Source organism: Lethenteron reissneri, chromosome 25 (genome assembly GCF_015708825.2).
Source record: "Lethenteron reissneri isolate LAM-NWPU_2019-01 chromosome 25, ASM1570882v1, whole genome shotgun sequence".
NCBI lineage: Eukaryota > Metazoa > Chordata > Hyperoartia > Petromyzontiformes > Petromyzontidae > Lethenteron > Lethenteron reissneri.
Window position 1 is genome coordinate 17,712,288 of NC_083803.1, and position 25,762 is coordinate 17,738,049.

At 55.2% G+C, this 25,762-nt stretch overlaps 1 protein-coding gene across 1 annotated transcript in view; it reads left to right on the plus strand.

The window, feature by feature from the left end:
- The first annotated feature begins 4,427 nt into the window (after window positions 1–4,427).
- BCL11A (BCL11 transcription factor A) overlaps window positions 4,428–25,762 on the plus strand; it is a 54,233-nt gene continuing 32,898 nt past the window's right edge. The window contains 4 exon segments of the mRNA XM_061559583.1: window positions 4,428–5,168; window positions 16,180–16,238; window positions 16,240–16,575; window positions 16,577–16,598. Coding sequence (XP_061415567.1) covers window positions 5,114–5,168; window positions 16,180–16,238; window positions 16,240–16,575; window positions 16,577–16,598 — 472 coding nt within the window. The 5' untranslated portion in view covers window positions 4,428–5,113.

The following is a 25,762-nucleotide window of genomic DNA, read 5'->3' on the forward strand; positions in this document are numbered from 1 at the left end:
CACACTTACACACTCTCACCCACACACACACACACTCTCACCCACACACACACTCTCACACACACACTTACACACTCTCACCCACACACACACTTACACCCCCACACACTTACACACTCTCACCGAACACACTTACACACTCTCACCCACATACACTCTCACACACACATCACTCTCACACACACTTACACACCCACACACACTTACACACTGTCACCCACACACACACTGTCACCCACACACACTGTCACCCACACACACACTTACACACTCTCGCCCACACACACACTCTCACCCACATACACTCTCACACACACATCACTCTCACACACACTTACACACCCTCACCCACACACACACACTTACACACCCACACACACTTACACACTCTCACCCACACACACACTTACACACCCACACACACTTACACACTCTCACCCACACACACACTCTCACCCACACACACTGTCACCCACACGCACTCTCACCCACACACACACACTTACACACTCTCACCCACACACTCTCACCCACACACACTCTCACACACACTTACACTATCGCTCACACACTTACACACCCCCCACACACACACTTACTTTCGCTCACATACGAACACTCACATTACACACACTTAACCACTCTCACTCACACCCTCACCCACACTCTTACCCTGACCAACACTCCACCCACACTCTCACCCTGACCAACACTCTCACCCACACACTCACACTCTCACCCACTCTCACCCACACTCTCACCCTGACCAACACTCTCACCCACACACTCACACACTTACACACTCTCACCCACACTCTCACCCTGACCAACACTCTCACCCACACACTCACACACTTACACACTCTCACCCAAACACACACCATCACACTCTCACCCACACACACACTTAACCACTCTCACCCACACTCTCACACACTAACACACTCTCACCCACACTCTCACCCTGACCAACACTCTCACCCACACACTCACACACTTACATACTCTCACCCACACTCTCACCCTGACCAACACTCTCACCCACACACTCACACACTTACACACTCTCACCCAAACACACACTTACACACTCTCACCCACACACACACTTAACCACCCTCACCCACACCCTCACCTACACTCTCACCCTCCCCAACACCCTCACCCACACACTCACACACTTACACACTTTCACCCACAATCTCACCCACACCCTCACCCACACCCACTCACTCTCACCCACATCCTCACCAACACTCTCACCCACACTTAACCACCCTCACCCACACCCTCACCTTAACCCTCACCCACACCGTCACCCACACCCTCACCCACACCCACGCCCTCAACCTCACCCACTCACGCACGCGAGTCGCGCCGCGCTACCCACGAGCCCGGCCCGGCCCTGCCCGGGCTGCTCCGTGCGCTCTGCCCACGGCGGCGGCGGCGGCGGCGCGCCACCTCGCAACGGGGCCGCTCAGCACTCGCCTCGGCGCTGATCAGCGCTGCCTGACGGCCGCCCAGACATCAACATTAGCCGCGAGCAGATGGAAAGGGGTCGCGGTACGGGTCAAGGTCGGCCCCGCCTGCCATTGATTCGGCGGTTTGATGGATGGCGGCCGCCTCGCCCCGGCACCCGGCCCTAGGTCCGGCACTGGGAGCGCAAACAATTAAAAAAAACACAGAGAGAGAGAGAGAACGGCCCGGGAAAACGACGCCGGTGCCATGAACACACAGACAGCACCCCCCCCCCCTCACTCACTCCACCCAGCCCCCCACACCCCCACCACCCCGCGCCCTGTCTCAACACCACAAACCCCGCCGGTCACACACATATATATAGAAATCACTACAACATACCTAGCACATTTTTAATTCATTACATTAGGCCATTACTTATTTACTAATTGCAGTGCGAGGTGCGCGCGGTGTATGCGCCCTCCCTACCCGCACGAGTCCCGGCGATGACCACGACGGAGCCCCGCACACACCGCCCGTCCGCAGCGCGCTTTGCTGAGCGCGCGTTCACGTGTACTGCACGCCCACGCCTACAGCACACCTACAGCACACCTACAGTACACCTACAATACACCTACAGCACACCTACAGTACACCTACAGCACACCTACAGCACACCTACAGCACACCTACAATACACCTACAGCACACCTACAGCACACCTACAGCACACCTACAGCACACCTACAGCACACCTACAATACACCTACAGCACACCTACAGTACACCTACAGCACACCTACAGCACACCTACAGTACACCTACAGCACACCTACAGCACACCTACAGTACACCTACAGCACACCTACAGCACACCTACAGTACACCTACAGCACACCTACAGCACACCTACAATACACCTACAGCACACCTACAGCACACCTACAGCACACCTACAGTACACCTACAGCACACCTACAGCACACCTACAGCATGCCTACAGCACACCTACAGCACACATACAGCACACTTACAGCACACCTACAGCACACTTACATTACACCTACAGTACACCTACAGCACACCTACAGTACACCTATAGCACACCTACAGCACACCTGTGTAAACAGGACCGCAGGTGAGGCCCGCGACCCGCGCGGGCGGCGTGGATGGCGAAGGGGGAGCGCCGTGGGGGGGCCGCCCCGCTCAGCTCACTGCCCGACCCCCCCCCCCCCCCCCCGTGTCTCTCGGTATGCACTTCGGTGTACGGCTGCGACGGGCGGTTTCCGATTTAAGTAAATAAATAAAATAACTTGCTGCTGCTGCTGCCGCTGCTGTTGTTGCTGGCGATGCCACCGCTGCTACCGCCGCTGCCGCCGCCCGAGCGATGTAGAGTAGCGAGCGAGCCGACGCCGAGCGCCAGGCAGCGCATTCGCCGAGAGCGCGAGATCCCAATAAATAACACGGCGCGCGCACACATTACACACATTACACACATTACACCCCTTACACACAGTACACACAGTGCACACAGTGCACACATTACACACATTACACCCCTTACACACAGTACACACAGTGCACACAGTGCACACATTACACACATTACACCCCTTACACACAGTACACACAGTGCACACATTACACACCCGGCGTCGTCCCTTGCTGCATGCGCCTCTGCGTGGTGGAGCACGGCTGGGTAGAGTGGCGGGGGCTGCTTTGTGTGCTGGATGGCTGGCTTCGGCAGGGTGGTTATTGGAGAAAGAGGTAGGGGGGGGGGAGATGTAGGGATGATTGCGCCTGTGGTGATGGTGGTAGTGATGATGATGTCGGTGTTATGAAGGGTTGAAACAAAGTGTGGGTTGTAGGAGGTGATGTTGAGGAAGTGCTCCGTGGAAGCGACTGTGCAGTGTTATCTATCCATCGGATGCGCGTGCTGCTTGATTGAAATCGGCGCTTTGACACACACGGCGGTCACGTGCGTGTTTATTTTGGACGCGGCCGCATCCGCACATCCAAGCGTGCGTGTTTGGCGCTTTATATATTTATTTAATTACTGCATTTCGCAGTGTCCATCGCCTTCACCGCTTCTCGCCTTCAAAAGAAGAGCGAGATCAATATTGTCTGCGGGACTGAGAGAGTGAAAACGGCTCCTGGATCGATTCAATCCATGCCGGCTAACCTCAGAGGCATCCAACGTCTACTCAGCCGGTCACTTTAATGGGCTGCCTGGTCAATAATGCAGGGGTCGCCAGCCTTAACCCCGCGCCGTTTCGCCTGCCTGACTTTGAAAGCCTTTGAATAATCAGACCGAGGTCACAGGCATGGCTAACTTCAAGCGTGGAAGGAAACACTGATCGAAGGCATGTTCACTAACATACAAAAGTAATTGTGCCTACGGCTCCTTTTTTTCGTAGAAGCCCTCCTTTCGAGCAAAGCGAGAGGCTCTGTTGTCCGCGAATCGATGGTTCTAATCGAAGCCCGCGCTGTTTTGATTGTCCAGATCAATTAAAATCGTAACCGTGCCACGGCGGCGGCGGCGGCTCCGCGTCCGTGCAGCAGCCCCGGTACGCGGCTCTCTCGCCCTCCCTCTCTCCCTCTCTCCCTGTCTACCTCTGCATTTGTTTGGCCTCTCCCTCCCTCCCTCCTCTCTGCCTCGCGGGATGTATCGGCGATGGACCCGCAGCCAGCGGCTGCATCGGCAACCGCTCCTCTGCGGCCGCGCGCAGCGGCGACTGAAGCGTCTGAAGCGGGCGGGAGGGCGGGAGGGAGGGCCTCGTGCGCGACGCGCAGAGACCACCTCGAGTCCTCGCGGCGGCGGCGGCGGCGTCCAAGTTCGAGTTGAGGGGCGGCGGCGGCGGTGGCGGGGCTCGAGGTTGGGGAGGGGGGAGCGGCGTGCGGGGTGGAGGGAGGGAGGGAGAGGTTGAGCGAGTGGGGGTGGCGGTGTGGCAGGGGGCGGGGGGCGAGGCTGCTGGGGGTGCAGGGTGGAGAGAGCGAGTGAGAGGGCTCTGCGCTTTGTGTGTGACCGCGTGTGCGCGTGTGTGTGAGTGTGCGTGCGTCTTGGGAGGATGGTGAGGGTACGTGAGAGTGCGTGAGCCCGCGCGCGTGTGTGTGTTGGCAGGGGAGCGAGAGGGTGCCGTGGGTAGGCGCGCGCGCGCGTGTGTCGGCGAGTGGAGGCGCAGGCTGGTGAGGAGGGTGCGCGTGTGTGTGTGCGCGCTTGTGTGTGTGCGTGTGTGTGTGTGCGCGCTTGGGGAGGAGGAGGAGGAGGGCGGCTGGGAAGCGGCGAGCGGGGAGGCGAGCGGGGTGGTGTCGTGCGGAGGAGGAGGAGGGGATGCGAGGCGAGGGGAGGGAGCAAGGCTAGGGGAGGAGGGGACCGCGAGAGAGGGACGCGCCGAGGCAGTGTACTTGAACTTAGAGGTTACATTCCCCCCTCGCGCGTCGCATCACGGCAGCGCAATCCCCGCGATCCGCGTCCCACCTCCCGTCTCCCCACCCCCTCCCACCACCCACAGACCCCCCGTCCTGCCCCCGCCCGCCATCTTTGTATTATTTCCGATTTATTTTATGTCGCGCGCGGCCATTGAGGAGCTGATTTTCTCCGGACGAGAGGCGCGCGCGTCGATGTGACCAGTGGGCGAGTGCGGCCACCAGCAGCATGTCGCGCCGCAAGCAGGGCAAGCCGCAGCACCTGAGCAAGCGGGACTTCTCGCGTGAGTCCACCACACTCGCCGCGGCTGACACCACCAACACCGCCGCCGCCGCCGCCGCTGCTGCTGCTGCTACACAATCCCACTCCGAGCATTGTTTTAAGATAACCGCACTTAATATTACCGCTGCTGCTGCTGCTGCTGCCGCCTGTTCTCAGCACTTGTGCCGTGACACACGCACACTTACTGGCGCTGCCCTTCCGCGCTGTTCCCGCCGCCGCCGCTGCTGCTGCTTTTTAAAACAAAAACACAAACTGCTCGGATTCTCTTCTTCGCTTCTTTAGTTTGAGTGTCGCCGCTCTTCGTGCCGTTCCCGTTGCCGATGGCTCGCGCTGTGTGCTCGTCTGTGTTGTAACTCAAAACAACTGTCTCCATTCTGGGATGAATTGTGCCCAGCGCCGCTGTGATGATCCTGGTTGCTACATCGGTAGCTCTCTCTCTGTGTGTGTGTGTGTTCGGCTGCGTGCGCGCGTGTGTGTGTCATACAAACACTGCCGTGCGTTCGGTGGGTTGCGGCTATTGGCGACGGACGGATGCGCTTGTCAGCCGGCGTAGTCGTAGCTGCAGTGGTGGTAGCAGTGGTGGTGGTGGTGGTCGTGGTGGTGGTGGTGGTCGTGGTGGCAGTGCCGGTCTGAAGGGTGCCTCGCTCGGGAAGCCCGCGGGGTCCGGCGCGGAGCTCGAAGCACTTCGCGCGCGCGGTGCCGACACCGCGGGGCACTTTTACGCATTCCCAGTCTCCCTCTCTCTCTCTCGCACGCTTGGGGTGGTGGTGGGGGGAGATCCACGAGTGGTGCAGTTGCCGTGCGAGTTTGGTGTTTGCTGCCCATCCTGTACTGTGATCCCAAGCCCGGTCTCTCTCTCTCTCTCGCGTGCGTGTGCTGGGCAGGCGGTACACGTGTGAGTGAGTGTGCTTGCGATTTATGTGTTGGACCGATGTCTATATATCGTGCGCGTGTGTGTTGGCAGGGAGTGTGCGTTTGTGTGTATGTCTTGTGTTGGGTGTACGGATGTCTATTTAGTGTGTGTTGGCAGGGAGTCTACGAGTGTGTGTGTCACGTAAATTGTATACAAATGCTCATATCATGCGTTGGCACGGAGTGTTATTAATGTATGTCATTTAATTGGTGTACCAATGAATATATCGTGTGTGTGTTGGCAGGGGGTCTACGAGTGTGTGTGGCACGTAAGTGGTGAACGAATGTCTATATCATGCGTTGGCACGGAGTGTATGAACGTGTCATTGTCACTGGTGTATGTTTGTAGCGTGCGTCGGTGAGACGAGCGTAACGCCATGTGTACATGTGTATACGCCGTGCTGGATACCCGCATGATGTACGTGTGCATCTGTGTGTGTGTGTACGAACGTACGCTTCTATATACAGATCGCCAGTGTGTCTGTATGCCGTTAAATATGCATGAATGGATTTATGTAGGCGATGCACTCGAGTACGTTCGCATGGCGATGCGCGCCCGCATCTATCATGCCTATACGATGCAACGCGTGTGCGTTTGTCCGCCTGTGCGTGTGCGTCCGCGTGTGTGCATGTGACACAGCACGCGTGTGCACGTTCGTGAAGCTTCCTTGTGTATGTCGACTTTTGTAGGGCTCAGTAAAGCGACGCCGGTAGGCAGGAGAGGGCAGAAGAGGTAGTAGGTAGGCAGGTACGAGGTAGGTGCTGGCCGGGAGCTGGGGAGTTTGTTCCAGCGCTGGTCAGCCCTGGCTGGGTGCGTGCGCTCTGGAGCCCCGCGTTCTCTGAGTGGACCGAGCGAGCCGGCTTCGGCTTCCAGCCGGCTTCAGCTTCAGCTCACAACCGGCGTTTCTAAATCGCTTGCGGTCCCGGCGTCCGTCCACATCCCGGTCGCGGCTACGAGCAATCACACCTCCCTTGCCCAAAAGTATTCTCACGCAGGCGAGGAATACATACGAATGCCACCATCACCGCCACTACGAATAATAATAATTATAACGACGACGACGGTGATGTTGCTGATGTCAGTGGTGGTGAAAGGTGTCCGCGTGTTCGGGACAAGCTGTGCGCGTTGCGCGCCCGTGGAACCCTGTGTCGCGAAGATGAGATTCTTGAGGCTTCTCTCTCTCACCAATTCGCGCTCTTCTCTCTGAAACTCCGCGCTCACTGACGAGGCGCCCATTTCCCGTGCCCGCTGATGTCTCGGATGCCGCGTCTGTCTCTGGGCGCACGTCCGGTAGACCGATGTCGATGTAGAGTGAGACACGTGCGTTCTGTAGACCCTGTCGATGTAGAGTGAGACACGTGCGTTCTGTGGACCCTGTCGATGTAGAGTGAGACACGTGCGTTCTGTGGACCCTGTCGATGTAGAGTGAGACACGTGCGTTCTGTGGACCCTGTCGATGTAGAGTGAGACACGTGCGTTCTGTAGACCCTGTCGATGTAGAGTGAGACACGTGCGTTCTGTGGACCCTGTCGATGTAGAGTGAGACACGTGCGTTCTGTGGACCCTGTCGATGTAGAGTGAGACACGTGCGTTCTGTAGACCCTGTCGATGTAGAGTGAGACACGTGCGTCCTGTGGACCCTGTCGATGTAGAGTGAGACACGTGCGTTCTGTAGACCCTGTCGATGTAGAGTGAGACACGTGCGTTCTGTAGACCCTGTCGATGTAGAGTGAGACACGTGCGTTCTGTAGACCCTGTCGATGTAGAGTGAGACACGTGCGTCCTGTGGACCCTGTCGATTTAGAGTGAGACACGTGCGTTCTGTAGACCCTGTCGATGTAGAGTGAGACATGTGCGTTCTGTGGATCCTGTCGATGTAGAGTGAGACACGTGCGTTCTGTAGACCCTGTCGATGTAGAGTGAGACAGGTGCGTTCTGTAGACCCCTGTCGATGTAGAGTGAGACACGTGCGTTCTGTAGACCCTGTCGATGTAGAGTGAGACGCGTGCGTTCTGTAGACCCTGTCGATGTAGAGTGAGACACGTGCGTTCTGTAGACCCTGTCGATGTAGAGTGAGACACGTGCGTTCTGTAGACCCTGTCGATGTAGAGTCAGACACGTGCCTTCTCGTGTTGAGCTCATTGAACCTTGGCTGCGTTTGTCTGCGTGTTGAATTGTGTGGCCGAATGATGCCACTTTTCAGCTCCGTGTAGCGGGTCGGGATTGTTGAATAGTGTCTGGCGATGGTGATGATGATTACGGTGGTAAAGGATGATCCAATTCATTGCACAACGCTTCTGATTTAAGTTCTTGAGATGTCTAAATTGTAAGACTGTGGTTAATAAAAAAAATCACGTGTATAGGTGCACATATCGCGATGCGTTCCTAATCCATTTGCTCAACAAATTTAGCATAATTTGGCATTAATTCCCCAACGTGAAGTTGACATATTTTAACGACCCTAGATGTTTACGCATTGCGAAACCAGTTCTGTTCATCAGAACCGATTTAATAAAAAAAAATACGTATGTGACCGCTTATTCGTATGCCGAAGCTCGTATTTACAAATTCCAATTGCGGCTCCTATGAAAATAAAATATAAATGAGATGAATATCGGTCGCCGGTGGTGGGAGAACGGCGGGGTCGGTAGCCTGTGTCTCGCGAAATTGATTTCTCTCCTCTCAATCCACCGATATGTGTCTGTGTCCAAGCCTCGTACACTCACGCGCTCGCTCGCACGCACTCACGCGCACACTCGCACACTCGCACACCGTTACACTCAAGCACTCACACGCACTCACGCACGGACATGTTGCGGACATGTACCACTCACAGACGCCGCGAGCTAGCTCCTGATAGAAAAATAACAGATGGCAGATATATAACGGCTTTTATATTTGTTCTTTTTTGACATCACAGCCTACCTAGCTCATTTATATATAACTAAAAAACCACCCAAGATCGGGTCCTTCTCGTCCGATCACGAAGTCCCAGCCCCTAATATCGAGCTGACGTGGACAGGATAAGGGATCATTGAACGCGGGCGGCGTTGCCCGCGCCGTGCGCCATGCCGGGCGAGGTGAGGAGTGCGGTGCGCTCATCGCGCTGGTAGTGCGGGCGCTTCGACAGACGCCCCATCAGTGCCGGGCGTGGGGGGCGGGGGGCTCGTGAGGGGCTGTGTGCGTGTATATATATGTGTGTGTATGTATATATATATGTGTGTGTGTGTCCGTGTGTCTGCTGCATCGAGGTTTGGGGGGTGGGGGGGGGCGATGAATTAATGGGCGGTGGGGAAGGGGGTTGTGGGAGAGAGAGGTTGGGAGCATCAAACCGTGCAATGCTTATGGGTGACGATGATCGTGGTGGTGGTGGTGGTGACCATGATGAATTCACTGTTGGCCAGGTGAGGCTCGTTAACCCGCGTGGCGCGCGAGTGAGCGCACGCGCCTCGGCTGAAGTCGGGTAACTCGGCTCCGCTCGGATCCCGATGCCCCCCAAACCCTCAAACCTTACCGCCGGGGGCATCTCCCGCCCCCCTACTTTAGCGCTCTCCTGCACTCGGGGCTATCGCTGCAACTCGGCCCGCGCCATGCGGTTGGCACCGAGCCGGCCAGGTGCTCCGCACCACCACCGGGGTGCCCCCCGGGGTCCCCCCGCGGTGCCCCCCGCGGTCCCCCCGCGGTGCCCCCCGGGGTGCGGAGGAACTCGCGGCTCTGCTGCTGCTATTCATGGGCACCGATGTTGATTGCCGTCGTCATTGTTGCCGCCGCCGCGGCATTGTTGAATTTCGCATTAACCCTTCACGCGGCCGCTTGGACGAGGAGGAGGCGTGTTCAGCAAACGTGTTCTACGCACGCACACACGCACACACGCACGCGCGTCCACCGTGTTGCTAGTATACCTGTCGAGTTCACCGCAATGATTAGCCGTGCGCGTGTTGTTGCAGTCGATTCCGCTGCGCAATTGAGTCCAGCAGAGCCCCTTCCTTGGGGCCTGGCGACAGCCTCGCGTGCACCCCTTCGTTACGTAACTCGATCGCGTGCAGCGAAGATTAATTAATGAATCAATTGGGAATGCCTCACCTGGTCCAACCGCAAGGCACTCACTTAACCCAGGATCAGCGATGCGATGTTTCATAATTTTTTTCCCGCAGAGCGCTGCTCGGCGACGAACGCCCGGGCCACGCTCGCACCGATCCGGCGTCGCCTCTGGAGAAGATTAGTTTGCAGCGCGCTGCAGATGTTATATCCCCACTATTGATTAAAAGGAGTACTTATTTGAAGTTGCGACTTTACACCTTGACCGTTTTTCGCTTGACCGTTTTAGCGAGTCCCGTGACGCGTGAGCGTGTGAATGCGGTGCCTTTATTATTCCGTCGCAAACATTACGCGGCAATCGTGTCGTGATCGCCGTCAAGAGACGCAAACAATATTTAGGAACGCGCTTCTGGGCAATATGTGAACGACTGAAGTGGTGGCGGGGCTTCATATATATTTTTAAACTGAACCCTGTATCAAGATAATTGGATGTAAATTTGTTTTTCGTATTCAGCCAAATGTTTGCAAGCCACTTTAGGTGAGAGCGTGTGAGACTGCGTGGCCAACTCCGCGGAGTTTGAAGCTGCGAATCGCAGACAATCTTGCGGTAACTTTCCCCTCCCTTCCACAAATATGATTAATTAATGTAGCTCGGCATTAAATTACCGTTGAGCATAATGAAAAGTGCTGAGAGTAATGTCAGACATCCACGCGCCCGCCAACCGTTATGTACATAGCATATGGTCAATTCACACCTCTGTTACTTTTTTAATTGCCTTGTGTGTTTTTTATTCTGTCGTTGGAGCATCATCAAATATTCCAACTCATCAGCCTTAAAGTTAATTTTATGCACGGATTTGCATTCTGTCATGAATAAAAGAATCGCACACTTGGCGTAACATCTGACACGTACATTATTTAATTCTCAGGCTCTGGGCTTGTTCTGAGCCCTCTGCTTGTTGTGTAGCAGCGGCCCGGGCTGTTGTCCGTACAGGGGGTGGCGGTGGATGTGCGTATCAAAGAAAGGGGCCACTGGAATTAGATTTGCCGTCTTCAGATTTTTTGCTGTCTCAATGTCTCAAGACATTGTGCACTGTGTGCGGTGTGGTGTGTCTATGGGATCCTGTGTCTGGCTTGCTATGTGTGGTATGCTGTATTGATGGTATGCAGTGTGCGGTATGTTGTGTTGACGGGGTCCTGTGTCTGGCTTGCTATGTGTGTCGCGTGCTGTGCGGTGTGCTGTCTAGATGGTATGCTCTGTGTGGTGTGCTGTATTGATGGTGTGTCTGGTGTGCTGTGTTAATAGTATGCTGTGTGTGGTATGCTGTGTATAGTGAGTTGTGTTTATGGTGGACTGTGTTTGCTGTGTTATGTGTGGTGAGCTGTTTTGTGTGTGGCATACTCTGGTGTGCTATGAGTGGTGTGTGTGTGTTGTATGCTATGCTGTGCTGATTGTGTGCTGTGTGTGGCGTAATCTGTGTCGTGTGCTAGCGTGATGTGCTGTGTGCTGTGCTGGATGTGGTATGCTACGTGTGGTGTGCTGCGTTGACTTCGTTCTTTGTTAAGTGCGCTGTGCCGAATGTGGGGGCAGTCTTAATGGCGTAGTGTGTGTGGTGTACCGTGTGGATGGTGCGTCTCGTGTGCTATGCTATAGGTGGTGTGCATTGTTTATGTTGGGCTGTATGTTGCGTGCCGTGTGCTGTGTCTGGCATGCGGTGTGTGCTATGTGTGCCGTGCTATGTGTGGGTGTGCTGTGCTGATGTACTGCGTGTTGTGTGCCGTCTTGCCCAAGCGTCAAATCACTACGCCGTGTCCTTCGTTGTGTTTCAGCGTCCGATTATTAGCGCCGTTCGGTCGGATTGCGCCATTTCCTTGAGTTGCGTTCCCGCTCAAAGTCGGTCTCCTTATAGGTTTCGGTGCCGTCCCGGTCTCGTTAGCGGCGTATTGACGGTGTCGGGCACGCCACCAGCTTGCGAGCCACGCAGCGCGGCTCGCCGTTCGGCCCCGGCTTGCGAGCTCGTGACGAAAGCCAGGATCGCCGCCCCGTCTGTACCATCCGTGATCGCGCCACGGTCCCAGACGCAGGAAATTTGGCTCGCGCACCGTGAAATTCTCCACAGCTCCAGGTGTCGGCTCTCTCCCAAACTCAAGCCAGACGCCCCCCCCCCCGCCCCCCCCCTTTCGCGGCACCACTGTTGCCGACGGCGTTCTTTAAAACGAAAGTTATCCTTTCAATAAATCCCGCAAACGAGTTTCATCATGCAAGGCATCTCGCCGTCGCGCATTGATGATTTTGTCTCGCGAGCCGGCGGACGGTCGTGGCGGCTCACGAGGAATCGTCGTCGCGGGGATAAAAGGGCCCCATTTCGGGGGTCCCTCGACTCCGAGCGTCCGGCGCCCCGTGCCGCCCGGCGCGTGCTCCGTCAGCGGGCTGCGCGCGATTATGGAGTCGCAAAACCGGCTACATAATACACTCCGCGGTGGCAAAAGAATTGTACGGATTATTTCAGGCTTCCTATTGCAAAAATTATTCTGGAGGTGTGGGAACTCTGCTCTTGACTCTTTGCGAGCAGCACATCCGTTAGGAAGTTTAGTTTTTCAGGATCACGCACACACGCACTGCCGTGGTTGCTCTGGTTCGGGGAGATCGCTCCAAGGTCAACGGATTGCCGTTTGTGTTTGAAATCTTGCAGCACTTCATGTCAGTGATGGTAGTCGTGTGTTGGGCTTGTGCATGCATGTCTGCCTATGTGTGTGTCTGTGTGGGGAGCAGTGGCGCAGCGGTTAGCGCGCTGCGCCACCAACCTGCCGCTCCGATTTCGATTCCCGCTCACGGCCAACACCAGTGACGATTATCTGAACCGGTTCTGGGCCTCCCCTAGGTCCACTCAGCCTCAAAGACGTAATTGGTGCAGTGTGTAAACTTCGCCACTGGGGAGACAAAGGCGGTCGGGTGTGGTGCTGGCCAACCACCCTCTCATGTGCCGTGCCAGGCTTCATAGGTGCTCGCGAACAGCACTTGCCCCTACAGTCTGTAAAGGCTATAGGGAGATCTTTGTCTTTGTGTACAAATGTGTGCACGTGTGTGCGCAAACCAATTTGTGTCATTCACAAAATGGCTATCGACTTGTGTTTGTAGATGCACACTTACGCGCAGAAACGTTTTTGGACGTGAATTGAATTAACATGCCTAAAATAATTTTTTTTATGTCGAAACCAGAATTAAGGGACAAGCAAGAAATAAAAAAATATATTTAAATACACATGTAAAATCAGATCAGCTGACAATAAATGCGGAGATGAACATGCACACATCTCTCGATGTCGCACGCACGCACACCCTATCTTCATACGATCTACGAGGGCTTCCAAACACATTCTTGCTCAGCCATATGGCGCGATTAATTTTATCGCCCCTGTTTAATGAATTCCAAGCAAATGAATAAAAAAAACGTTCCAAGCAAATTAATCAAAAAAATCCTGGGATTCGAACGAATTTCGTCGGGAGCGCCGCATCACCGCGTCGTGGTGCCCTCCTGCTGCGCCGTCGTCCTACCTGGAACTTTGTCGCCGTCTCTCTGCCGCTACCTGTGGTGCTGCGGAGAGCCGCCCGCCTCGTTAGCCGTCGCTAAACCGTCGCTAAACCGTCGCTAAACCGTCGCCGGTCTTCTTGGCGTGCGGCGCCCACGCTCGCCAGCATCACGCGCGCGACGTCCGCCACTTTGGCCGCCGGGGCCTTGCTCGCGCAGCGGCCCAGAACGAGCAGCGTGACGCTGTGGCCTCTTTGCAGGAGGTCCACCGCCGCGGTAATGTACGCACCGTGTAATGGCACCGAGTCACTTCCCTGTAATTAACTGCGAGAGCCCATTGAGGTTCATTATCTTTTTCTTCTAAAGATATTCAGATAATTGCAATTAATATGAATTCGTTTTAAAATTGGCGGTTTAAATTCGGGAATTTCGCTGTAGGTATTTTATTTGGGCAGAGACACTGGCGTGTCAATTGCCTTGTCCACATCCTTGTGATTTGTGTCTGTTTATCTCGATTCACGTGATCTCCATCGCCACCGTTGCCTGTCGTTTACCCTGAGATTGGCGAAATGTCGTTGAGCTTGCACCACCACGGCTCCATTTGTCATCTCTGTGTTTCCTCTCTTGCATATTATTCTGCCGCTATGATGTTTTCCCTCACGGAAACCGTAATCCTGATGCTGAACGTTTCCTAATTTATTTTCTTTTCCGGAACCCCGGCGGGGGAAAAAACATATATTAGCCGAGCTTTGACCTTACGCTCGTGACCAGAAAAAAAACACGTAAACACAAAAACAGAACAGCGCCTCGGAACGCCGCTTGCGTTCACCTGTGCCGAGGGACCGCGATCGCTGCGAGGGACTTCGTGGCGATGCGTGTGGAAGGGGCGCGAGCACAACTGCGTGCCAGTGTCGAGCTATTTGTGGCTGAGCGTCTCACAAGGGCCAGAGCGGCGCTGGGGAGACACTGGGGAGGCTGGGAGGGAAGTCCGGGCTCCGTGGGTTCACAGTCGAGCGCTATCGCCGCCCGTGCTGACGCGTTATCGCACGTTCGTTCTTTTTTATTCTTTTCACCCCCAGTCCTCAATCTTTAAGCTCTTCCCTTTCACTTGAGATGGAGCAGAAATATAATTGTCATTGATGCGCGCGTGGTTTCAAGCCAGGGGAAAATAAAGTGTCAACGGATGCCGTGTCATTGATGGCGACGTAGGTGAGACCGGCAGGATTTAAACATCGCAGGACCGCACACGTTTCTGAAAACAAACTCACCGTTGTATCGTTCCCACGGGTCAGTACGCCAGGGACAGTAGCTCGCGCCGTACGTTTTTCTTACGCACGCACGGACACGTGTGCGTGTGAGTCGCTAGTGCTGAGCCGCGCAAAGAGCAAGGCCGCCCATAGCCTGGTGGTTGGAGCAGTCCGCCCCTCGGTGGCAGTGCGCTGGTTTGTCAGTTCGAATGCCGCCCTTGGCCGGTGGCACGGCGGGGCACGGCCTGACGCAAAGTGGACGTCTCCGACTGGTGAGGGCGCGCCTGCGGGTGCCGTGGCCCAGCGGCCATGCGTGGAATATTTGTCGCTGTTTAGGACACGAAGGCGGCGCTGTCAATGATGCCGATATCTGCGCTGGTCGCCATCAGGAGAACGGACCGGGCGTTACTCGTATAACAACAATGCGCCCACGTCAGGCATAGCCGACGGAGAATCATCGGTCACCGATCGGTGTTGATTATCTTTTGAAATAATAATCACGATAATAATTATCTGCAGCTCTTCGTCAATCGACTCCAGGACGAAGGCCTGACAATGCCGTGTTGGTCGTGGGGGTTCGTTAACCATATTTCACTCTGCTGGTCTGTTGTGTTGTGGTTACATTTGTATCGGTTTGTTCACCACATTCATAGCGCTGTTATGGAGGCTGAACATCCATTCATTCATTCATCGCATTAGGCCAAAGCCTGACTTTGCAGCAGAGTCATTACCAGTAGAGTCGACACATTTCTGGGGCGCGCGACTTGATCATTTACTGAGCACTGATTACACCCCCCACGCTCTTCCATCCAGAGTCGGAGCAGGGGTTCGTTCAAAGCCAATTCACACCCTGCAGGTCAATTCAGACGGAGTGAAGCCACCCGTGTCTGGGTCTAACACCGCTCTTTACTTGTCTAGCATAACTCTGCTAATCTATTTGATTTTATTATAATTAAGTTGCCTGTGCCGTATTAGTCCGGAAAGATCTGAGGAAAGAAGCCCAGGCGGCAGACCCTGGGTTTCTGCGGATGGTGCGACAGGGAGGGGCTAAAGATGCATTTAGGGGTCTAACGTCCCATCACCCCGGCCGTTCGTCTTCACCGTCTCTTTTTTGCTGTTCCAAATTTTTGAGCGCATCGTTTGTCTGGTTGTATTTGCCCTGTTGGCTTAAACGTGACGACGTCAGCGTGACAGCTGGCGTCGATGACGTCCCCACGCTCGCGTGTCAGTGACGTACCCCCCCCCCCCCGCGCGCTCGCGCTTCTCTCCCGTGTGCTCGTGCAGCCGAGCCCGAGCGCGTGGAGGCGCTCATGGGCGACGAGGAGGAGGAGGAGGAGGATGACGACTGAGGAAGACGACCGCGCGACGGCGGCCGAGGCCCAGGCGCCGGGGGGCGGCGCGGGCGGCGCCTCGGAGCAGGACCTGCTCACGTGCGGGCAGTGCCAGCTCACGTTCCCGCTGGCCGACATCCTCCTCTTCATCCAGCACAAGCGCAAGGGCTGCGAGGCCTCGCTCTGCGCCGACAAGGGGCCCGGCGGCGGTGCCGGCGGCGGCGTCGCGGGGGCTCCGCGGGCCTCCCCGCCGGCGCACGCGCTGGCGCGGGCGCCCGTGGATATCGGCGTGCAGGTGTCGCCCGAGGACGACGACCTGGCTGCGGGGCACGCCAAAGGAGGCCCCAGTCAAACGGGAAGGCCCGGCGCAAGGTGAGCGCGGCGCGGCCCCCAGCTCGTAGACCTGCCCCCTCTGCCCCCTCGCTCCCGTGGTAGGGTCCAGTATCTTCAAAGAAAGAACATTTTGTTAACTTTCTGCAAAAGTGGTGATATTCATTGTATTGGCCCTGAAGGGAAGACGGGATGAGACGACGTCTACCCACGGTTTTAATTTACATTCTTTTACGCTGTCACCGCAGGGCCACCCTTGCGGATTAGCGATTTTTACTTTTAAATAAATAATCTGCTCGCGTTTGACGCTCACCTGAAGGGACTCTGAGGTGGCTTGCAGAAGGCAGTACAGCAAGTAGGTTTCCCATAACACTTTAATCTCATCCCCTGCGATCCCCCGGGCACAGCACCCTCGATCAGAAATGTGGTTAAAAATCCCCGACGGTGGGGGCCCTCGGGAATTTCTTGAGACTCTGCTGAGGAATTCTGGGTAAATGAAGGAATATTTGTTTGGTTATTTTATCTGTCCATGACCTTGCCGAATCGGCCTTGGCGGGTAGAGCAGGAGCTTGCAGTGCCACGGAGGGACGCGGCGTTCCCGCCTCGTGATCCGAAGCCACTGACGACCGTCGGGGCTCAGGGCGTGGAGCGACTCGGTTCTCACTCCACGGTCGTTCGTGTCGCTCGTCATAGCCATGCCACGAAAAATCCTTTGAAAAAGATGCATATATATTTTTTCAAGCGATTTACAAAATGCTATAACGGTCGGAATTGCTGCTTTTGTGCGATTGTGCCAGTTTTGCAAATGGAGCCTTTGTGGTGTTGTTGCCGGAGAGATGGATTGCTTCACACCGTTTGGCTTTCTTAACTTGCCGCGCATTCTCAACGCCAGTGTTGGTGGCTGCGCTTCACTTCCCGCTCGGATGGCCGCGGCATCGCGTCAGCTTCACCGCCGGCTGATCGAGGCAAATGAAAGCGAACGTGTTTTGCCAACCAGGCCCGTTTGTGTTGATGTTAGCGGGAGGGCCGGGGCGGTGTGCCGGGCTGCCCAGGTGGCCCATGTAAGGGAGCGCTGACTCCGTCGCCACGATAGGACCACCGGTCCAAGCGCCCTGCCACCGGAAGGTTGTGAGTTAACGGACCGGGAGCCACATCGGTGGAGTGCGTCGCTTGCAATCGGAAGGTTGAGTTCAAATCCTGGTCGGGGATCGACTCAGCAACTCATCCATTCCAGGTCGATACAATGGGTGCCAATTAGTGGCAACATTAAAAGTGGTTCCCCTTTGGAAAAACTCACCCCTAGCATAGGAATGTGGAATTTCTAGCAGCGGCTAAGTGTAATAAATATGGTAGGAGTGCCAGCAATTGAGTGGGAAACCACTTTGTCTTTTTTGTGGTGAAGCATTGTGGGTAGAAGGGGCCTCCATCCCAATGGTCTTTGCCAGGCTGCGCCATTGTGAGATTGTATAGTTCTCCCCACTGTGAGATGACATCGGCCACATCTCTGTCAGGCCATAGCTTCGTGTGCTGCTGCAGGTTATACTGCTGTGTGGTGATGTGACAAAGAATCCTGCGTGTGGCATTCGACCAAAGCACAACCAGGGCCTCCTCGGTAAACAATCTGTGTGCACGCCATTAAATATTATTATACGTATAATTTTATAAATATTGAAAAGGCACGACAATATTTTGATATTTTACAATGCACCCAAGAACAGATAATGACATTTGTCTGCCGGCTGGTCCATGAACGCCAAACACGTTATGGCCTGGCTTTGCCCACGGTGTTGGGATCAGCCTGACGTTGCTTGGAAATCGATGCGGAGCGGGATTATACCGATCGATAGCGACGTGCATATGAGGAGCGCAGCCCGCAGGGGGGTGGCGCGAGCGCCGTGCTAGGCAGCTGTCGCGTGGCCGCCGCCGCCGACACCGCCGCCGACACTGCCGCCGACACCGCCTAGGAACGAGCGTCACGTGGGACGCCCGTCCGCGGCCGCACGTGGAGTCGATGGCGCCCGACCTTCGCTCGGCACTGCTTCCCCGAGCGCGGCCTCTGAGCCTTGCCTCGTCAGGGCCCGCTCGGCGCGGTCATCGTTGTCGCCGTCGTCGTCGTGTGGTGCTGTGTGCGCCCGCGTGTCCGTGCCCCGTACGCCCAGTTGTTGTGTTCGATTCGAGGGCGAGGAGAGACGCTTCGTCCGTCGCAAGATGACTAACGAACTCTATTTATAGGGCGCGCGTTTCCAGCGCGGTACGCGCGCGTGCTCGCCACGCACGCCCGGGCCCCGCGCGTGGGTTACTCGCACGAGGTGTTTAAAGGGCCCCTGACCTTCGTCTCAATGGTTGGTCACCCGTTACACGCTGCGCCTCCCGCGTGGACACGCCGTTGTTGTCGCACGCGAGGCCGTTGTTGGGCGATGTAAAGCCGCCGGAGAGGATATGAAGAAACAAGGTCGTTCGCATCAGCCTTGGCTGCGACCTTAACCCGCAGACATCGCTGATTGCCTTTTACTCTGAATCCAAGCATGCAGCTCGCGAGATCCGGGCAGACGCGTTAAGCTACAGTACATGTGATACATTATTCCTGTGACACGTGAAGATGAATTGATTTCTCTATTATTGAACATTTATCTAAAGAATTTTATGGCTGTATTAAAAAAAAATCTTATTTTTAAAATAATTTTATTTCTCTCTCTCCATTTCTCTCTTTCTCTCTTTTTTTTTATAAAAGACTCGCTTATCCAAATAAACCGTTATAAGCCTCTGTCACTTTAAAGCCTGCCGCTTTGACAGATTTAATTTGATTTAGGTCTGCCCCTTTGAAAATCGCTAATGCTCTTGGCCTGGTCTGTAGTGGCAATGGCGGTCGCTTTGAATTTGATTGCATGCCTAATTTCCACGGCGTGCACAGCTGCCTCGGGGCCCCTTTCTCTCGGCACTGACCTTGGTCACTGGGTTGAGCGGCCAGGGGCTCGCGACGCCTTTGTCTCCTGCTCGCCTCGCGAGCCACGGACGCGCCGGCTTCCCAGGCGGAGAGGGGATGAGAGCGCAGTGAGGGGGCGGCGTGGAACCAATTTGGACTTTTCCTTGCAAGAATAAATATACACGTACGCACGCACGCACGCTCGCGCATACGTGCCGTGTATACTCCGGCGCGTGTAACGATTTAGATGTCAGGTACGGCGCGGTTCTATCACGGGGCATCATGCCAACTACATCTGAATTGACCCGATGAGTTGAATCCTCACGCATTCTATACACGTGCAGTGTTCTTTATTTGAAATTTAGATTCCTTGGAAGTTTAAGCGTTTCATGTATCCCAGAGTCTGTTCTACAAGCGTGCGTATGTATGCGTGTGCATGGGCGTGAGTGCGAGGACACAACACACAGCAGATGCTCGACGCGGACTCACAAAACACCGCAACACACCGGCACACGTGTACGCACAGACACACGCATGGGGTGTGTACACTTAGCACGACAGCCAGCGGCAGTATCTTGAGTCCTCCCGCTATCGAGTTACAGGTCGTGTGTTGTTGGAGGTATGTGTACAAGTTGTGTGTGTAGTGTTGTTGTGGGGGTACAGGTTGTGTTGTTGTTGTGGGGGTACAGGTTGTGTGTGTGTTGTTGTGGGGGTACAGGTTGTGTGTTGTTGTTGTTGTGGGGGTACAGGTTGTGTAGTGTTGTTGTGGGGGTACAGGTTGTGTGTTGTTGTTGTGGGGGTACAGGTTGTGTGTAGTGTTGTTGTGGGGGTACAGGTTGTGTGTAGTGTTGTTGTTGTGGGGGGTACAGGTTGTGTGTTGTTGTTGTGGGGGTACAGGTTGTGTGTAGTGTTGTTGTGGGGGTACAGGTTGTGTGTTGTTGTTGTGGGGGTACAGGTTGTGTAGTGTTGTTGTGGGGGTACAGGTTGTGTTGTTGTTGTTGTGGGGGTACAGGTTGTGTTTTTGTTGTTGTGGGGGTACAGGTTGTGTGTAGTGTTGTTGTGGGGTTACAGGTTGTGTGTAGTGTTGTTGTGGGGGTACAGGTTGTGTTGTTGTTGTTGTGGGGGTACAGGTTGTGTGTAGTGTTGTTGTGGGGGTACAGGTTGTGTTGTTGTTGTTGTGGGGGTACAGGTTGTGTTGTTGTTGTGGGGGTACAGGTTGTGTGTTGTTGTGGGGGTACAGGTTGTGTTGTTGTTGTTGTGGGGGTACAGGTTGTGTTGTGGGGGTACAGGTTGTGTGTGTTGTTGTTGTGGGGGTACAGGTTGTGTTGTGGGGTTACAGGTTGTGTTGTTGTGGGGGTACAGGTTATGTGTGTTGTTGTTGTGGGGGTACAGGTTGTGTGTAGTGTTGTTGTGGGGGTACAGGTTGTGTTGTTGTTGTTGTGGGGGTACAGGTTGTGTGTTGTTGTGGGGGTACAGGTTGTGTTGTTGTTGTTGTGGGGGTACAGGTTGTGTTGTTGTTGTTGTGGGGGTACAGGTTGTGTGTAGTGTTGTTGTTGTGGGGGTACAGGTTGTGTGTGTTGTTGTGGGGGTACAGGTTGTGTGTAGTGTTGTTGTGGGGGTACAGGTTGTGTTGTTGTGGGGGTACAGGTTGTGTGTGTTGTTGTGGGGGTACAGGTTGTGTTGTTGTTGTTGTGGGGGTACAGGTTGTGTTGTTATTGTTGTGGGGGTACAGGTTGTGTGTTGTTGTTGTGGGGGTACAGGTTGTGTGTAGTGTTGTTGTGGGGGTACAGGTTGTGTTGTTATTGTTGTGGGGGTACAGGTTGTGTTGTTGTTGTGGGGGTACAGGTTGTGTGTAGTGTTGTTGTTGTGGTCGGTACAGGTTGTGTGTGTTGTTGTGGGGGTACAGGTTGTGTTGTTGTTGTTGTGCGGGTACAGGTTGTGTGCAGTGTTGTTGTTGTGGGGGGTACAGGTTGTGTGTGTTGTTGTTGTGGGGGTACAGGTTGTTGTTGTTGTTGTGGGGGTACAGGTTGTGTGTAGTGTTGTTGTGGGGGTACAGGTTGTGTTGTTGTTGTGGGGGTACAGGTTGTGTGTTGTTGTTGTGGGGTACAGGTTGTTGTTGTGGGGGTACAGGTTCTTGTTGTTGTTGTGGGAGTACAGGTTGTGTTGTTTTTGTGGGGGTACAGGTTGTAGTGTTGTTGTGGGGGTACAGGTTGTGTGTTGTTGTTGTGGGGGTACAGGTTGTTGTTGTTGTGGGGGTACAGGTTGTTGTTGTGGGGGGTACAGCACAGCGAGAGAGTGTCCAGGGACTGTGTACCCCCTCCCCTCTCTACCCCCCACCCACCGCCACCCTCTCTAGAAATATACTTGCTGGTTTATTCACATTTTACTTTTTGGGCCGCCTTGCCAGCGAGCGGATTGTTACACGCGGCGCACGGCCATTGTCAAAACACCCCAAAATTGCCGTAATTAATGCCTTTTGTTTTCTTGAGACTGTCCAGGCACGCACGCAGGCGGGGAATAATCAGATACCTCTCGTGGAATGTCAAAATCCGTCCCGCCTTTTTTCTCCTTTCCCTTTCTTTATTTTCATTCTTTATTTCCATCTCGGCCGTAAATCCGCCGGGGCCCGGTCGCGGGTCCACCGGAGCGGCGAGCGCGGCCGCCGCGGGCAAACGGCGTGGCCCCGACAACAACGGAAACCAAATTTGGAAAGAAAATCTCGTCCAGCCCCGGTGCTTTCTTTTTTCTTTTCACTGTTAAATAACAACAACAAAAAAACTCGTAAGAAAGACACGGTTCAAGAGCGCAGGCCGGTTCAGGGTAGCCTTCTCCTTCCTACACCGCCCCTCCCTCCGTCCTCTCTCCCTCCGTCTCCCCTGATGAACACTGTCCCTCAAGCCATTTCTCTGCATCTCATCGATTGACGCAGGTGTTTAAACACTGTCTTCATTATGCGCCTGAGAGGGCCCTTTGGGCTTCTGGGGAAAAGGGACGTGGGGAGCGCATGCAGGGGTTGGCAGGGGGCACCGTGGGGCTCGGTGAGGGTTCGTTTAGAAGATGGGGCCCCTCGTATCCCCTCTCGCCCACCCCCTCCCACTGGCAAAGAGCCGTGCGTCACAGTTCTAGCCACAGGGTCCCTTCGGAGACGGAGCTCAGATGCGGTCCTCCTGATGTCTCACGTTCTGTATCACTCACGTCCGAAATCCGCGAGCTAGAAAAAGAAATAAAAATGTCACACTTGCGTCTTGACAACGGCACCGCCGCCATTCAAAACAACTCCGCTCTATGAGGCCCTCGGTCGACTAATTCAATAATTCTTGATGCGGATGCAGACAATTTCATTTGGATTTTTGCCCCCACACATTTGATGTGCATGAGGTTACGATTAAGCGATTGCGGCAGAATAAATACACAACGCCGCCACCGCCGCCATCACCCACTCAATCTACGCCATATCGGCACAAACGAAAAAAAAGAACCCTCGTTCTTTCCTCACGCTCGTTGGCCTCCGGGCGAAGTGCGTGCAATCCCCGCGGAGGAAACGGCCGCAAACGTTTACGGTGGGACAGCAGCGGGCGGCCGTAAAAGAGGCGTCCAAAGCCATCACCTCCGCGTGGCTGGCAGCAGCACGAGGCAGCCCGGGGCTCAGGCGGCGCTGCCAAGCGTCGCGGCGAGCACTCGCAAAGTGCCGCCGGCCGTCGCGAAGCCACTGCCGACCCTGGCCCGGCCAATGAAGCGCCCCGGCCGCAGCGTTCTTGGCGTGCTCGTCTCTGCGGCTCGGCAATTTGCCCAACCGGGCGCCGGCAGCTTGTGAGACGGCGATTGTAATGGACGAATGGAATAACAGCGGCACTTTAGCCGCAACAACAACAACGACGACGACGACAGCGGTGGATGAATTCGCGTAGAAACACCGCGGGGCAAAGAGAGAGAGAGAAAAATACGAGCAACCACTGAGAGTCGAAAGAGAACGGATTGATATTTCTGCCGCAATTTGTTTTACAAATAGTTGCATTGTATTGCTGTCATGTAGAGGAGAAAAAGGTTGCTTGTGCAGCCGTAATTTAATGTTGCTATATTTCCACAATTTACCAGAGTGGCTTTGTCATGCCAGAAGTAAGGAAGTCAGGACCTGGCTGAGGAAGACAGTGCTGTCTGCCGCTTGTTTGATTTATTACTCAAAAGCGAGTGTGGCTAATTGAGGCCGCTGAAGACGGTCTGTGTGTGCATCGTAAACTTCTCAATCTCTTCACCTCGGCTACAAAGAGCTGCCCGCTGAGTCGACGTCCCCATTTCCCCAAATTCCGAGTCCTGCTTCTGCACTGGCCCGCAGGCCGCCACGCTTGCACGCAACGCAGGCCCACGGTGCCGGACACGTGACTCACGACGAGGATATCTAGCGGCGCGATGCTGGGGCAGACCCATTCGACTCGCGATCTTGGATCAGATCGCGTAACTTAAAATCCCAGAGTGTGAGTTCACATTGTGGGTAGTCCTACAGATAGATTGGCCCCAGCCATACGAATGTGGAATTTGCTCCACTGGCTCAGAGCTTCCGACGGAGACGAGCCACCGCCCATCGCTCGTTTGAGCACAGGGAGTTTAAATGAGAGACGCCTCCGTTATTTCAAGAGACATTGTCCGGATCTTTCAAATGCAGCCTTTCGCACTTGAGTGGACCGTAGACAGCCGCTTTGAATGCTTCCCGACCGCGATCCGTGGAGGAGGAGAATGCTCGTGGGCCCTCACTTTAAAGCCCTTAAAACGGTGCTGCGGTGCGTTTCACGACGCTTCATCATGGGAAGCCATCAGCGCTTTCACTGGGAGCCCCGCAAACTACGCGACCACCCCTGAACTCTTAAAAATCTACTTTGCCCGAACAACAAAAACATTCTGCTAATCCCGCTGGGCAGCACTGTGGTTAGAGCCTCGACCCTCGATCAGAAGGTTATGAGTTCTAATCGCGGTCGGGGGTCGGCCCGGTCCATCACCCCCACCGTGGCCTACGAATCCAGTAGCACTTTGTTTGTGCACACTTAGCAGTGCTAGCCGCATGGCGAGAGCCGCCCAAGCCAGAGGAATGTGGAATTTCCACCGGAGGTGAACATGTTTCGTCACGGGCACATGTTTTCGTTTAGGCTCAAAGCGCCGTCTAACCCGCAACATGTTCCCGCGGCGTGACAATCGCTGCGGCGTGGGGACGCGGTGGCAGTGGCGGCCGTGTGGGCCGAGGGTTCGTGTCGCCGTGGGGTGGAGGGGGGTGGAGTGGAGACGTGTCGCCGCGGGGTGGATGGGGGTGGAGTGGAGACGTGTCTGCCTCTGTGAAGGCGTCGGGAGAGCGCGGTCGCCAGCTCTGGGGTTGCCGTCGCGGTACGGTCGCCGTACGCGGTCGATACCGCGTGTTATTATTCTCGCCGCCGAGTGATTCCTGCGGGCTCAGCGTCACGGGTGCGTCCTTATCTCCACGCCTCTCCGAGTGGCACAGATTTGGAGGCGGGCGGTCGGAATGCACGCAGTTTAATTGTCGCGCAGTCACTTCATCTGACGACGGCGCAGCCACCGCAACACTAAAAGCTATTGGAGTGCTGTTATTTAAAATAATGCCGTTATTGTTACTGATAGTAATAGCGCATTAACCACGCGCATTAACAACGTGCGGAAAGGTGACGAGCCGAGGGTACATTTCCATATGCAAATCACACTGCCCGCACTCCCACCCACAAACGCAATGTACAATGCGAAAAAGTGTCAACGGTGTCAAAATCGCCATCGCCCGTTTTTCAGAGATATTGATGAACTCCGCGTGAAGAGGAGGTTATGTGGACAGGGGCACGCGTGGCGGACGAGGAGACAGGGAGAGAGACGTGCTCACGCTCTGGCCAGGCCCGGCTGATGGGGTGCTTCGTGGCGGCCGCGGCAGAGACTCGGGGGGCTTGCTTGGGGTGGGGCGGCGAGGGCGGTGGTCGGTGGGTGCCCGCGGGGTCGCCAGGGTGGGCCGGGCAGCGCGTCGAGTGTTTTAGGTCGGCAGGGGTGGTAGGGCTGAGGTTGGTGGTAGGGGGGGGGAAATGCCGCGATTGGGCGTGCGCCGCATTTTAATTACGGGGTGTCATTGCCTTAGCGAGAGGGCCCAGGACATTAAATCCCAAGTAGACAAATCAGCGCCGCTATCACTCCACAACAGTTCAATGGCACAGCTGCCCCAGGGCTCTTTCCCAGCCTCCTGCTTCAGGAAGCGGCGGATAGCGCTGTAATTGATGTCGCAAAAACACGGGCCATTCCCTTC